This window comes from Numida meleagris, chromosome Z, assembly GCF_002078875.1.
Source record: "Numida meleagris isolate 19003 breed g44 Domestic line chromosome Z, NumMel1.0, whole genome shotgun sequence".
NCBI lineage: Eukaryota > Metazoa > Chordata > Aves > Galliformes > Numididae > Numida > Numida meleagris.
Window position 1 is genome coordinate 9,032,702 of NC_034438.1, and position 14,230 is coordinate 9,046,931.

The 14,230-nt window shown below is 46.4% G+C and overlaps 2 protein-coding genes across 4 annotated transcripts in view; both read left to right on the forward strand.

Moving 5' to 3' along the window:
• The window catches only part of LOC110389888 (phospholipid-transporting ATPase ID-like), a 68,379-nt gene extending 56,037 nt beyond the window's left edge, over positions 1 to 12,342 (forward strand). For all 3 annotated transcript variants that reach the window (XM_021380923.1, XM_021380924.1, XM_021380925.1), the window contains 7 exons: positions 1,085 to 1,268; positions 2,962 to 3,185; positions 3,918 to 4,001; positions 4,799 to 5,044; positions 5,892 to 6,030; positions 7,797 to 7,927; positions 9,700 to 12,342. In XM_021380923.1, coding sequence (XP_021236598.1) covers positions 1,085 to 1,268; positions 2,962 to 3,185; positions 3,918 to 4,001; positions 4,799 to 5,044; positions 5,892 to 6,030; positions 7,797 to 7,927; positions 9,700 to 9,921 — 1,230 coding nt within the window. In that variant the 3' untranslated portion in view covers positions 9,922 to 12,342. The remainder of the gene's footprint in view (positions 1 to 1,084; positions 1,269 to 2,961; positions 3,186 to 3,917; positions 4,002 to 4,798; positions 5,045 to 5,891; positions 6,031 to 7,796; positions 7,928 to 9,699) is intronic.
• Positions 13,271 to 14,230, forward strand: part of RUSC2 (RUN and SH3 domain containing 2) — a 54,349-nt gene continuing 53,389 nt past the window's right edge. The window contains exon 1 of the mRNA XM_021381033.1: positions 13,271 to 13,353. The gene's annotated coding sequence lies outside the window, so the exon portion shown is untranslated. The remainder of the gene's footprint in view (positions 13,354 to 14,230) is intronic.

Here is a 14,230-nt window from a genome sequence, read left to right on the forward strand (position 1 = left end):
AGATCAGGTTCATGTGACTTTTGTATTTTGCTTTTCTGTATCACAGGGTGAGCAAATAGGTAGAGATGGAGAAAGCCAGGAGGCACTGCCTTTCAGAGACAAGACACTTCGGTCTCCTGTTGTTGCAATAGCAATCCAGAAAATTTAATGCCCAGCTCTGTACCAGCCCTGCTAATTGCTAGCCAAAAATCTTATCACTAGATGTGGTTTATTTCTATGAACCTAGGGTTTGAAGAGTGGTAATTGTCCTGCTAGCATCCCACTTAAACAAAACATCTGGCCAGTGCCTTATCCCCTTATCCACTGGTACTGTGTAAACATGGTCTTGCTGAGACGCAGCGAAACAACAGGGCACAGCAGTATTATATAATTAGCTGATTTCTGCACCATGCCAGTAGAAGAGTTTCTATGTGAGAGCTTTTGCTGGTTCTGTGCAGGCGGGATGCTGTAGCAAAAGTCATCTCTAGCTGCAATCACTGGTACATGCACTAAAACCAAATAAAGAGCCTCCCTGCCACTGACAGGAGGGAAGGAAGGTGCTGATGACTCAATAATTTAAAGCTCTTGGTTCTTAAATAAAAGGACATCTGGCCAAAGGATGGTTTGCCTTACACAGGAAGGGCTGTGGGCTTGCTGTAATGGGTCTGAGAAGGAGAGAATCACAGAATCATTAAGTTTGGAAAGACCAGTAGGATCACCTCATCCAACCATCTACCCATGCTTGTGACCACCCTAGACCATGCCACTCAGTAAGTTGAAGCTAGGTAGATTCCATCCATGAATGTCTATGGAGAAGAAGCATTGGAGAACAGAGCCAAATACCAGAATCTGAAAGCAATATGGTAAGTTAAGCCTGCTCCCACCTTCTCAGGCAGAACTGGAGGGATAACCAGAAATCCAACTGTGCTTTGCTTTCTCAGATTCACCTATGCTCAGCATTTTCAGGTACCTCATACTTCCTTGTGCTGAATGGAAGAACTCCTTCAGATCTCACTTTGTTCCTACAGTGTCCTTTTTGTCAGACCACACATTACTGCGGGTCTGACGCAAGCTACTAGGAAACCTCTTTGTCTTTTCTTCTCAGGCCTATGCGCTGGAAGGGAATCTGGAACTGGAGCTGGTGCGAACGGCGTGCATGTGCAAAGTGGTGATCTGCTGCCGAGTGACTCCGCTGCAGAAGGCCCAGGTGGTGGAGCTGGTGAAGAAGTACAAGAAAGCTGTGACCCTGGCCATTGGAGATGGTGCCAACGATGTCAGTATGATCAAAAGTGAGTAAGGGCTGGGAGCCAGCATGCTCCAGAAAAATGACACGCTGCTATGTTTGCTGTCTGAGGTGTCCTAACCCCCATCCTAACCTTCTGAGAGGCCTCTGTCTGATCCCCTTGGTGGCAGCAATGGTTGTGTCCCAGGTTTCTTGGTTTCATAGGCTCAATCATAGAATCACATAATCATAAAGGTTAGAAAGGCCACTAAGGTCATCCAGTTCAGCCACTAAGGTCATCCAGTTCAGCCATCAACTGATCAAACTCACCTGTGGTTTCTACATTTATAATAGACTTGAAGCTCTCTGGGGTGCAACAAGTCTACCTGTAGGACTGCATGCCATCATCACAATGGTAATGCAAAGAACAAACAAGTTTGTTTTAGCGGGGGGCCTGTCTGCCATGCAGAGGACAGTCGCCACTCCTTTAAATAGTCTGCACAATGTCACAGGATTTTTTTTTAACATTTCCACATGGTGGGGCCCTTTGTCATTCATCTCCCATATGTTACAAAACACAGGCCTCTAGGCTCCTTCATCCTTGAGCATCATTTGATGCTGCGTTTCCTCAATGAATTTATGAAAAAAATCCTCTATGTATAATTAAATTAAGATTATTCAGAAGGGCCTATTGCTAATCTTCTTGTGTTAATTTGCAGGAATTGATTAACTGGAGCTGTTTAATTAAGAAAGAAAAGGCTAAGTAGGGAGCTTCAAGGGAGCCAGGCAGCCAGTCAAGAAAGGATAAGAAAAGCAAGCTAAAAAGTGTAAAATGATAATTAGAAGCTAACCCTGCCACTACAAGAGGGTTGGGACTTTGGGATTTTATCAACTTATGGTTCCATGGAAATTTATGAATCTCACCAACATTTAGCCATCAAGATTGCTCTCATTAGTTACAGCTGTATAATTAGCTATCATATTAAACTTTTGCCCATGTTTAATAAACCCAAGCTGCTATTAAGAGATGTGACTCTTCTATCCAATTATTTGATTGTATTAATGAAGCACAAGAAATGTAAAAAGGCTGCAGTTTGCCTTGTACTACTGTGTCTGAGAAATCTATAAAGCATTTGACAGTTTGAAATTTTTGCTTGTCTGGAGCAATGTTTTAAGACTGTTGGAAGGATTTGCATGCATGTAAGTACAATTTGTGTGTCAACAGAAATTAAAGGTATTCATAACAGCAGCAATGATTTGTGCTGTTGGAAAATAAAATAGATTGTTGCTGAGAGTGTAACTCCATTCAGGTAGTACAAGTCAGTTACTGAAAATGAATCGATGCAGCCAAAATCATAACAGTGCTGAAAGAATCGGTACCCTCCAGTTACTTTTTTTCCTCAGTAACTTAACATAGGACTTTTAATGCAGTCTGGGATGGAATTAACACAGTGTCTCAGTGCAGGTGATTCATCTAAGCAACGGGGTTACCACAGCCCTTGCTGTACTGACAATGAATGATAGAACCATAGAATCATTAAGGTTGGAAAAGACCTCTGAGATCATCTCGTCCACCTATAACCAATACTGCCCACTAATCCAGTCCCTCATAGCATATCTACATGTTTGTTGAACACCTCCAGAGACGGTGACTCCACCACCTTCCTGGGCAGCCAGATCCAATGCCTCACCACTCTTTCCTAGACAGTAATTTTTTCCTAACATCCAACCTGATGTGACCAACAACCTCCTTGTTGCAGCTGCCCACATCGGGGTTGGTATCAGCGGCCAGGAGGGGATGCAGGCAGTCCTGTCCAGTGACTTCTCCTTTGCGCAGTTCCGCTACCTGCAGCGCCTGCTCTTGGTCCACGGACGCTGGTCCTACATCCGCATGTGCAAGTTCCTCAAGTACTTCTTCTATAAGAATTTTGCCTTCACGTTAGTGCATTTCTGGTATGGATTCTTCTCTGGATTCTCAGCTCAGGTAGGTCAGCTGCTCTTTTCTCATGGTCGTGTCTAGCATTTCCAAGGAAAATATATGAAAATATTTTAAATGGAAGTAAATGAAACCAGTTCTCCCCACCTCACTGTAAGGCACACAGTTCTGTCTTCAGCTTGCAGGAGTATGAAACTGATACAGTACTGCTGGTAAAGGAAAGATGCCTAAAGACATTTAGATGCCTTATGAACGATGTAGGCACCTCCTGGGATTTTTGAAAGTGTTCAAACTTATTACAGCTGTCAAAGTACGATTACCCAGAGCCTGACCATCGTGGTGCAGATCTGTGTAGGACCTATGAATTTTTTGAGTACACAAGAAGAACCATACTGGGTCAGGTCAAGGAGCTCTTGTTCTGACTGTGGGCAGTAGTGGGTGCTTAGCAATCAGGAGTGACATAAAGCCATCCTCCTGTGTGTTCACCACCTTCTGGTAATGAGCAGTTTAGGGCTGTTTAACTCAATTCATGCTATACTTTTGGTCTCAATAGTATCTTCGGTCAAGATGCTCTAGCATCTAATCAACAGAGTCACAGAATGGTTGAAGTTGGCAGGACCTCTGGATCAAGTGCAACCCTTGCTCCTGCAGGACCATGTCCAGGCAGATCTATAAGGCAGATCAACAAGGAGGAGACTGCTTTTATAATTGTGTATTCTTTTGAAGTGAAGGAAAAGGCAGCGTTCTGCTAACGTGATGCTCTATTTTGTTTCTGTTCAGACTGTCTACGATCAGTGGTTCATTACGCTTTACAATCTGGTGTATACCTCCCTCCCAGTGCTAGGAATGAGCCTTTTCGATCAGGTACTGTTTCGATAACTCCTTGTATTATTTTTATAAGTGTTTTGTCTCTGGGTACTTTGAGTTGATTCACTGAAGCAAAAGCAGCTGGCTCTTTGGCTAAGTGTTGTGATTCCTGCCAGTGAGACCTAAGAGCACAAAAAAAGGACACACCAAGGAGATTGTATGTTATCCTGCCTTGTCCTCTGTGTTTCAGTGTTCGGTGATGCTTTGGTGTTAGGTTGTTGACAAGAGTAAAAGGTGCTCTTGCACCATTCTCCTGAAGCAGCCACATCTCACTAGCTGTGGTTCTGAAGCCAGACAAGTGGCATTTTAATCACCACATAGAACAATGGGTGATGCATAACTCTGAGGATCCAGTCAGCCAGGTGTTCCAGGTTCAGCGTTCCTGCAGTAATGTCACATATATATATATTTCACATACATATTTCTGCCTCAATAGAAACACAGCAAGAATGGTATTTTCTATCCTTTAGCTTCCAGGCAACTCTTAGGAGAACAGGGCATGCAGTCTGATTAAGGTGAAACGTACCTTCATTTTTTTTGCAACACTTGTCAGATTTCTCTGCACAGAATGGTGAAATTCAGGATGGAAAAGAAGTCTAGGTGACCTTGATATGTGGCATGCTAGTCATTCAGCTAGCGTCATTCAGTGCGCTCAAAAATTCTGAGTGAATTGGGTGATGAGCCTTTTCTCATGGAAATGAACATCATGGGGACACGGCAACCTTAAGTGGTCTCATGCAATTGGTTGAGTAGGGAGGGGCCAGCAAATCTGACCATCTCCTCTCTATTTTCAGGACGTGGATGACCGTTGGAGCTTGCTATTTCCACAGCTGTATGTGCCTGGACAGCAAAACCTCTATTTTAACAAAACAGTGTTTATCAAGTGCATGTTGCAAGGGATCTACAGTTCCCTCATTCTCTTCTTTATCCCCTATGGGGCCATGTACAATACAATGAGAAGTGATGGGAAAGCCATTGCTGACTACCAGTCCTTTGCCCTGATGGCCCAGACCTGCTTACTGATTGTGGTGTCTGTACAGGTAAGGACATCCTTGACTCTATTTAGGAATCAGTTATTGTTTTCAGAAGGCAGCCTCTGGAGGGCCGCTTGGGGTTCTGATAGCATTGTTTTTTCTGCTGCATCCTGAATTCAACACAACACAAGTTGTGACACCAGCTTATTCTCCTCCGTTTTACAGAACAACAGATTTTTCTGTTGCAAAAATCACAGTCACAGGAAGGCAGAGTTTTTGCCTTGAGAAGTTTACTGTTACTGTAGAGAGGACGGTTAAGGCTGGAAGTAGAAAAGGACTCATTCCAGTTTTATGGGACGCGCTTGAACCATAGGACTGTCTGTCTGCTAGCAAGCAGTTATAAATGGGGTCCCCATCATAGTGAGATCCCACGCATGCTGCAGAGGCTAGAACTGGACTTAGTGGAAGAAATTGCTAGGACTTGGAGCTACAACATTCAGATGGCATTGGAACGATGAGATAAATTTCTCAACAGAATGGCAAATCATTCATACCTCTCTAGAAAATGGTTTCTGCTATCTGAGGTCTTATAGGCTCCTTCTCTTAGCTTTTGATGCAAGATCGCAGCTTGGGGTGGGGACATAAGTATGGCTTCTTTGATGTGAGTATCCTGTCTCCAGTACTGGCCACTGCTGAATCTTTGAGAAGAGGATGAGAACAGGGCAAATGTAGTAACGCTTACCTTGAATGGTCTTCTACCATTCTATGATCTAAGGCTTGGTATTTCTTGAGGACTGAATGAACAGCTGTCTTGGGGGCAGGGATACAAAGTGGAGGACAAGATCTCTAGCTGTCTTCAAACTCTATTAAATAATCAACAACTGACAACAGTTGTACTGCTCTGCTTTTTCAGATTGGCTTGGACACTTCTTACTGGACAGTTGTGAACCAGTTCTTCATCTGGGGCAGCCTTTCTGTTTATTTTGCTATCACCTTCACCATGTATAGTGATGGCATGTACCTGATCCTCACGGCCTCATTCCCATTTGTTGGTAAGCACTTGGGCAAACCTTCATTGCACTCAAAATTATTATACTGTGGGGTTTAACTTTGCTAAGAACTTGTAGTATGGGTTATTGCCTCTCCAGAGGCAGTAACAGGCTACAGAATATATGGATTGCCTTCTTCACAAGAAATGCCAGGGTACTTCTGCAGGCTGCCACAAATGCTTATTTTGAATCTCATCCACCCATGTGAACATGTGTCATGTTCACCTCCTTGCAAAAGAATGCACATTCTCACACAGCCATGGGACTGATCCCGAAAATAAACTTGCTGAGCTGGCTGGAACACTTTCTGCTACATCTTTACATTCTGTTTCCAGATATCCAATTGTTATAGGTATCTGGAAACATTTTGTTTGCAGAAGGATGTATGTTATGTTGTAAACAAGTTGACGTGTTAGTATAGGAAGGCGTAGAAACACAACATCTATTTAGACACAAGAAAATGCCATAGCGCGATGGTGAGCTTAGATGGGAGATGCTCAAGGATAAAGAGATGCCACTGATGATTACCTCTTTTGATCTCTGCATAAGAAATTTCTGAACACTTGAAAAAGGAAAAGATACCATAAACATGAATCTCTCTCATGAGACTTTTACCAGGGAGAAGATGAAAGCTTAGCAAAGTAATTTAGATGTTTTTAATAGCTCTGTGTATCCATACACTGTATTGATACACCATTGTTAGGAGACCCCACACCTGAAATCACAAAGCTTTTTGTTTCAAGTCTTTCAAGTCAGTGTATGAATCAATACATTTATTTCTGGATGGACTGTTAAACAAAGACCAGTTCTGCCCATCTTCACTGCATAGCCATTATAGAAATTTTTGAGATTCCAGTCGGCATCTGCAGTGTATCTTCCAAGCAGATGGTAAGATGGCTTTTAATATCAAAAGAGCTGAATGGGAGAAGGTAGAATGTCTGCTGAGTTTCCAAAGACAGCTGGTAACTCACTTGCCAGGGGTTTCTCTATCTGCAGTTCTGTTGGTGCTACTGAGGTCAAATTATCCATAATGATGAGTGCCATTTAATAAGGTCTTAGCCTGAAACCACGTCTAAGGAAAGTGTTTCTAGTCTGGACTTGGACAGCTTTTTTACATATTTTAGAAGAGTGGTAATACAGCAGAATTTGGCCAACTGAAAACACTCAGCAGCTTTATTGCCAACAACAACATCGCTGAACACTGTAATGAGGGTTTTGTAGACTGTTTTCCACATCCTACATTCCTTCAGTTTTCAGAGGCGCCAAAAGCCAGCACTTTGGTTTTATAGAACACAGCATTGTCAGACGTGGCAGCTACTTTGCCCACAGACCCATGAGGTGCACACCCAGAGCAATGCGCGCTCCTCTCCTAAAGGGCTGTGATCCTGCCCATTTCGGGAAATGGTGCTGAAATTAAGAAGTGTTCTTCCTTTCACACCAGCATCCTGGAAAATGTTGAGAGGGTTGAACTGCTGCTGAAGGTCTCTTGAACATTTACATCAATCTTTTGCATTGATTTGAACTCTTTAACATACCTGTCTCTCTGAGTGGCTGAGTCCAGAAGTTGCCTTCTTGTTTGCTCATCTCAGACAGTGATAACAGTATTGCTGTCCTCTGCAGCAAGTTGATTTCACTACTGGAGAAGGTGTCTACTTTATATTTTGGTTGGTTTCCCAGTGTTTTGGAGTGACAGGGTGATTGAATCGGGGCATTAAAGAGAATGATGGTGAGAGGTACTGCTGATATGCTTTTAATTGTTTATTTTGCAGGTACTGCTCGAAACACCCTCAGCCAGCCCAACGTGTGGCTAGCAATCTTCCTCAGCATCGCCCTCTGTGTGCTGCCCGTAGTTGGCTTCCGATTCCTGAAGGCTCTCTTAAGGCCAACTGCCAGCGATAAAGTAAGGAGGCGTTTTAGTAAACCTGAAACCCTCTTCCTACCAGCCAGGCTTATTGCAGAGCCATATTGCAGGGACCTGGCATTGCTCAGAGTGCAGGTTCCTGCAGGTGAAACTGTTGCCATCCGTCTGGCTCCCAGTCCCTTGAGCAGGAGGACTGAATTTGGCTTTTGGCACAGCTGAAACCATCTGCAGCTGGGACCAAGGCTGAGATTATTTAGATGTGGATTGGATTGCACTGGAGTGAGGAAGCAGCGCTATTTTTAGGTGAAAGGTTTAGGTCCTGGAGCTTGGTGGCAAAGGAGCAGTGTATTTCAGTCCTCTTGCCCTGATACTGCAGAGCTTTTTGCCTGGCAGACTACAGCCCCAACCCTCCACCCAGCATCCATCTTGCTGGGGATTTTTTGATTTCAGAAGTTACTTCATTTGTAGCCAGAGGTTATATGGCCCCTCCAAAACCAGATGCTCTCCCTTGCCCAAGAGTCTGGAGGTGAGGCCGTTAGGGCAAGGGGAGGCTGGGAGAGATGGAGTGAACAACACACAGCTCAGCACGGCGAAGGACCCCTGCACAACATCTGCATCCCCGCAGCTCCCCAGGCTTCCTCTCAAACAGGAGCATCTGCTAAATGCTGCTGCCACCTCGTGCTCCCTTCCTCTTCCTGCACCTCGCTGCAAGGCCTTCATCCGTGTTCACTGCAGGGAAGTTGGACCAGATGACCTTTAAGTTCCCTTCCAACCCAAACTATTCTATGATTCTGTGATCATCCTTGGGATGCACACAGATTTCCCCAGGTGCTCCAGGGATGTTTGAGGAAGAGCGAGGGGGAATGATCAGCTCTTGCAGAGGGGAAGGTGGGTGTTAGGTAGGAAGGTCCTCGAGACAAAGAGGAAGTTCCAATGTGCAAAAATGGGCTGAATTTACTCTTCAGCTGAGCAGGCATAATTGTGACTCAGAATCCCAGCCTCTGTGCATTGGGTGACCATCATTAGTGCAAAACCACTTTATTGTTTTTTCCTACCTCTGGGGAATGAACTGCCACAGGAGAGGATTGTTTGGGTTTCCTGCTGTATGGAGATCCCCGGCTGGCAGCACAAGAGGAACTAAAGTACAGGATTGACACTGGGAGAGCCGAGTACTTACAGCACCGTCCCAGGCAGCAGGGACACAGGCAGCGGGGACAGAGGGAGGCAGTAGGGGATTATCCTGAGCCACATGGGGACAGAGAGCCTCCTACCTGCAAATAAAGTGCACCGTATTTCTCCACCCTGCCAAAGGATGTGAAAATCTATTGATCATCACCACCATAAGAACCTTGTACATATTGGAGATTCCCTCAAGTAGTTCTGTGTTCTGGTTTACATAAGCCGAATTTTTAACATTTCCTTACAGATCTTGTTTTCTGGACTTTTGGGTATTGTTACAACAACTTGCATATGTTGGAGTATTTGACTGAAGTCCCTTTTTAAAGGGACTTCTCATTTTAGGGGGACTTTTCACTGTGCCACAACCAAGGTCTTGCAGAGCAGAAATCATCCCCTCCCATGCCTTACAGACGACACTACCAGCAATGCCTTTCAGAATAAGATTAGTTTTCCCCTTTTCTAGGCTGGCAAGTTCAGTTCCTGCTCTGCAGCCTCTCCCACCATCCTCCTGTTTTCTTAATCATTTTTGTGTTTGTACCCTTCTTTTTTCTCCCTTTTCTTCACTCCTCTTTAACTCTGCTTGTGAATAACAATGCATTTGCCATGTGTTCCATTTTATTTTCCAATTTCAGGTGCTACTGAAGATCAAAGAAGCTAAAAAGAGGCCACCCCCGCCATCCCCCAAGAGACGCCTGCGTCGGACCAGCACGCGCCGCTCGGGCTATGCCTTCTCCCATCAGCATGGCTTTGGAGCACTCATTATGTCTGGGAGAAACATGCGGCCAAAGTCACCTTTTGCCACAACAGGAACATTTTCACCCAATAGTGACAAACATAAACACAAGGGACTATAAAAACCAAAACCAACCAAACCAAAGCAAACCAAAGGGCTGGTGGGAAGGACTACCCAAGCAAAGACTGTGGCCTCTCTTTTCTCCTGTGTGCAGTCTCTGGATTCAGCTCCTCTCCCAAAACTGTGTCCTGCTTATGGGGAAGGAGGAGCAGGGGAAACAAAACTGCCATACAATATCCCTAAGGGCCTCCCTGGAGCAAGGAGAACGTGCTCCAGGAGGCCCCTTCGCTCCCTAAGATTGTAATGTTCATCATTTTTTTTATCCATATATACCTCAGAGCAAAGTGAAGTCCAGGCTGAGGAAAAGGTTGAATTGGCAATGTCTTTTCTAATCATGTGCCTTTGGGTCTGTCGGGAATCCACTCTGGGCCATAATTCTGGGGTGACAGTATGGATCCCAGATGTGCCTTAGGTCCAGCCATATAACTCGCCAACCCTGAGTCTTTGTCATATGTGTAATTCTATAGCCTTTTGACTATTCTGTACACAAGCACTTTGGAAAGGATGATTTGGAAGTAACCTCCTTTCAAACCAATGGTTAATCACGTTTCTCAAAGGAAGGCCAGTGTCCCCCAACCACCCTGTACCTCCATGTTCGGTCAGAAGGTGCTGCAAGCCCAGAGAGGCTCCCATTTGGGCAAGGGACAAGGAGTTGACATTCATCAGTCTGTCCTGTCTGCATTGCAGATCTGCTCTTGTAAAAGATCTTTGTCCTCACAGCCATCTCAGGTTTTGTAGCTGGGCACCAGCCATTTCATTTAGACTGAAAATAGAAGGTCAAAAGAAGTTCAGGCACCCTTATGGATCAAGCCCTAAAATCTAGCACGTAGAAGCCCATATCATGGCTAGGCTCATCTGAACCTCCAGCACCAGATGGATTTCCCTCCAAAACGTCTGATGCACGAGCACTGTTTGAACTGATGGAACTCACACCAGAAATATCAGAGGGAAAGATGCTATTTCACTGCTGGCACAGGGCATCCTACCCTGTACTCCACTGGTGTGGTTGATCAGAGTAAGGGATGAAGCGTGATCTGGCTGCTCTTTGCCCTCCCTGCTAAGCAACGTGGTCAGGTTTCAGAGGAATTTGGTAGGGGCTCAGTGGCCTCTGCAGAGGTTCTCTGTGCTGACTGATATTTGTTTGGGAATGGTTTGGGAATGGTTCAGCCACGAGTTCCAGAAAGCAGAAGGCTCCACCAAATCCTATCAGTCTGACTGCCAGCAGAGGGACATGGTGATCTGGTAGTGACCTCAAGAGGCTGGCATTGCCCATGGCTTTGTTAGTCCAGTACTAGAGAGTTACTGGGTGGAAGGCTAGAGTGGCAGCACGAAGATCCGTCCTGCAGTGCTGCTGAGCTGTCCAAATTGAGCTTTTTTGTGTGTGTGCAGAGGACTAAGCAGCTTCAGCTGTTATATTTTCTCAGTTCCTTTGTACAAATTTAGTCTCTTGCCTAGTATTGACTTAGAATTTTGCTAACCATCTGGTATTTACTGGGAGCTCTCTGCCTTGACTCTGAGCTATTGCTGGAGGCAATCTATGATGGCACGAGGCCAACCATTTCCCCACTTGATCTGGTCTGTGCACAACACCATGCTGCCTGTGGTCCCAGTTCCAGCAGTTACTGTAAGAAATGGTTTAAGATCTGAAAGAAGGTTTCGTGTCCCCGCATTTATCTGAGCACACATAAAATACCACTCTGTTGCACCTGCTGCTTGGGAGGCTTGTTGTAAACTGTGGTATTAGATTTCAGCATAGCCAGTGCAAACCAGAGCTGGGACTAGATCCAGACTTCAGCAGCAAGAAGCTACTTGCAACCAAAGGAGCAAATTCTAATTCAGTTATCTCCCTTGCAAGGAGATACCTAAATACATTGAGAGCCTTCACCCTGACTGAGGAAACTGCTGTGATAGTTGGTGCTCATCACCTCTGTCTGACTTACCATTCACTTTGTGGAGGGAATCATGGCTTTCTGGTTAGGTTTATGTCTTTCATAGTCAGCCTTCCTGGGGCTGGGGTTAAAAAGAGAGTGTATGCAGGTGAGCAGACATTCACCCAACACCCAGCCTGGCCTGTGGACGTATCAGAGTTGTTCCCAGCATGGAATGCAGCAGACATTAATGCAGAGCAGCAGAGGCAGACAGACTTTTTGCTAAGAGAGCAAGGAAACTCTGAGGCTGTGCCACTTGTGTGATGTGGTTTACGTACAAAGCACCTTCTGGCTACAGGGGATTTGTGGAGGCTGCAGAGGACATGCAGGGGGTGGTGGATCTGTTGGGGAACTGTTTCCAGCTACAAATATTTCAGTAGTTTGACAAAATCTAGATTTGAGACATATCATCTGGCAGTGATGTGTGTCCTGCATCACTTCTGATTTTGTAAAATATTTTTTTTTAAATAAAAAGAGAATATTGGGATGACCAATTTGTTGCCCGTCTGCTAACTGACCCAGCGTGTTTAGAACCAGGCATACAAGTTGTTCTGGGATCTCCTAGAGTGGCAGGATGGGCTGTGGGAGGCTGGAACTGAGATAACAGTGCCTTTAATCATAGAATCATAGAATCATTAAGGTTGAAAAGACCTCTAAGATCATCTAGTCCAACTGTCCACCTACCATCAATACTGCCCACTAAACCATGTTCCTAAGTACCACATCTCCACGGTTCTTGGAGGTGCATCACCATCCAGGGATGGTGATGCCACCACCTCCCTGGGCAGCCAGTTTCAATGCATTACCACTTTCTGGTAAGACATTTTTCCTAACACCCAACCTCAACCTCCCCCAGTGCAACTGAAGGCCATTCCCTCTCATCCTCTCACTGTTGTATGGGAGAAGAGGCTGACCCCCACCTCGCCACAACCTCCCTTCAGGGAGCTGTAGAGAGCAATGAGGTCTCGCCTGAGCCTCCTCCAGACTGAACAACCGCAGTTCCCTCAGCCGCTCCCCATAAGACTTGTGCTCCAAACACTTCCTGTCTTTGTTGCCTATCTACGAACATGCTCCAGCACCTCAATCCCTTGCTTGTAGTGAGGCCCAAAACTGAACACAGCACTCGAGGTGTGGTCTCACCAGAGCTGAGTAATGCGATATCTGGCCTTGGGAAACGATCAGGAAAGAAAGTAAGCTGCAGTGGACAGCTCTGAGCAGCAAGGCGCTAGGAAAAGCCCCGCAGGTGCTGGCGGTGATGGAGCTGCAACTCTTCAGTTTCCTCGGCCTCCTCGAAGGATGCTCTCTCCAGATGTTTAACCGCGCCCGTCTGCCTGAGCGGCGGCTGCCGGCGGCTGGCCCGCCTCCCTGCCCACGTCCACTCTGCGCGGCCACCCGCCGCCGCTGGGGCTGCCCGGGGGAGGACCCCGCTGCCGGGGGCGGGCCGGGGGGCGGACAGCGGTGAGGCTCCGCCTCGGCACCCGGCTGTAAACAGCGGCGCCGGTTCGGTAAGTGAGGAGGGGCGAGGGGCGGCAGGGGGGGAGCGGGGCGGAGGGGATGCTCGCGTGTGCGCTGGTGCCCATAGAAAATACTGACCGCCTTCTCGCCAGCGCCTGCTGGAGGGTGTTACCACCCTCGCTGCGGTACAGGCGCGGAGGAATGTCGGAAAAACGCTGGTGGTAAACGGGGAAGCCCTGCGGGAATGATGGTTTGTGGCGCGAGCACGGACAGCGCTCTGCTCGGGGTCGGGCACGGTGTATTTAGACCTCATGTGATCTGCTGTGCGACGTGCTTTATTAAAACAGATTGCGGGTGGGCATTCAGCCTTTTACAGAGCTCTTCTGTTTGATAGAGATATAAAAAATCATTGCCTGGCGCTTTTATTTATTTTTTTTTTTTGATTGCATTATTCCATAATACAGTGGTTTGAACAGTGGGTTCTGCTGTAGCACCTCCATACTTCCTGAGCCATTGCACAGCAGTTTTGGGGTCAGGAAGGATAAGGCTGTGATGCTAACCATTGAGCAGTGTACACGTACTTCTTGTATACAGCAGCAGGGAGGGGAACAAAACAGCATCTCCCTTCCCCCGGAGTCTGATGGGGAAAAACAGCATCCTCTGTCTCAGCAGTGTGGGTGTGTTAGGACAGAGGCACCTGGGGGGTGTTTTATATAACTCCCTGCACGTGCCTGGTGGCTGTCACCTCGTCCATGTGCAGCCACACGAGGCTCTTCCAGTGACCTGCAGGCTGGCAGTCATTAATCATAAGCAGCTCCTGTGGCATGGGAGGCTGCTGGAGCACCACGTGCTAGCCCTAGCTTCTCTGACAGACGTGACTCTCAGCAAGGACTGTGCAAGGAAGGAGCCCTGTGAATAGTGACCCAT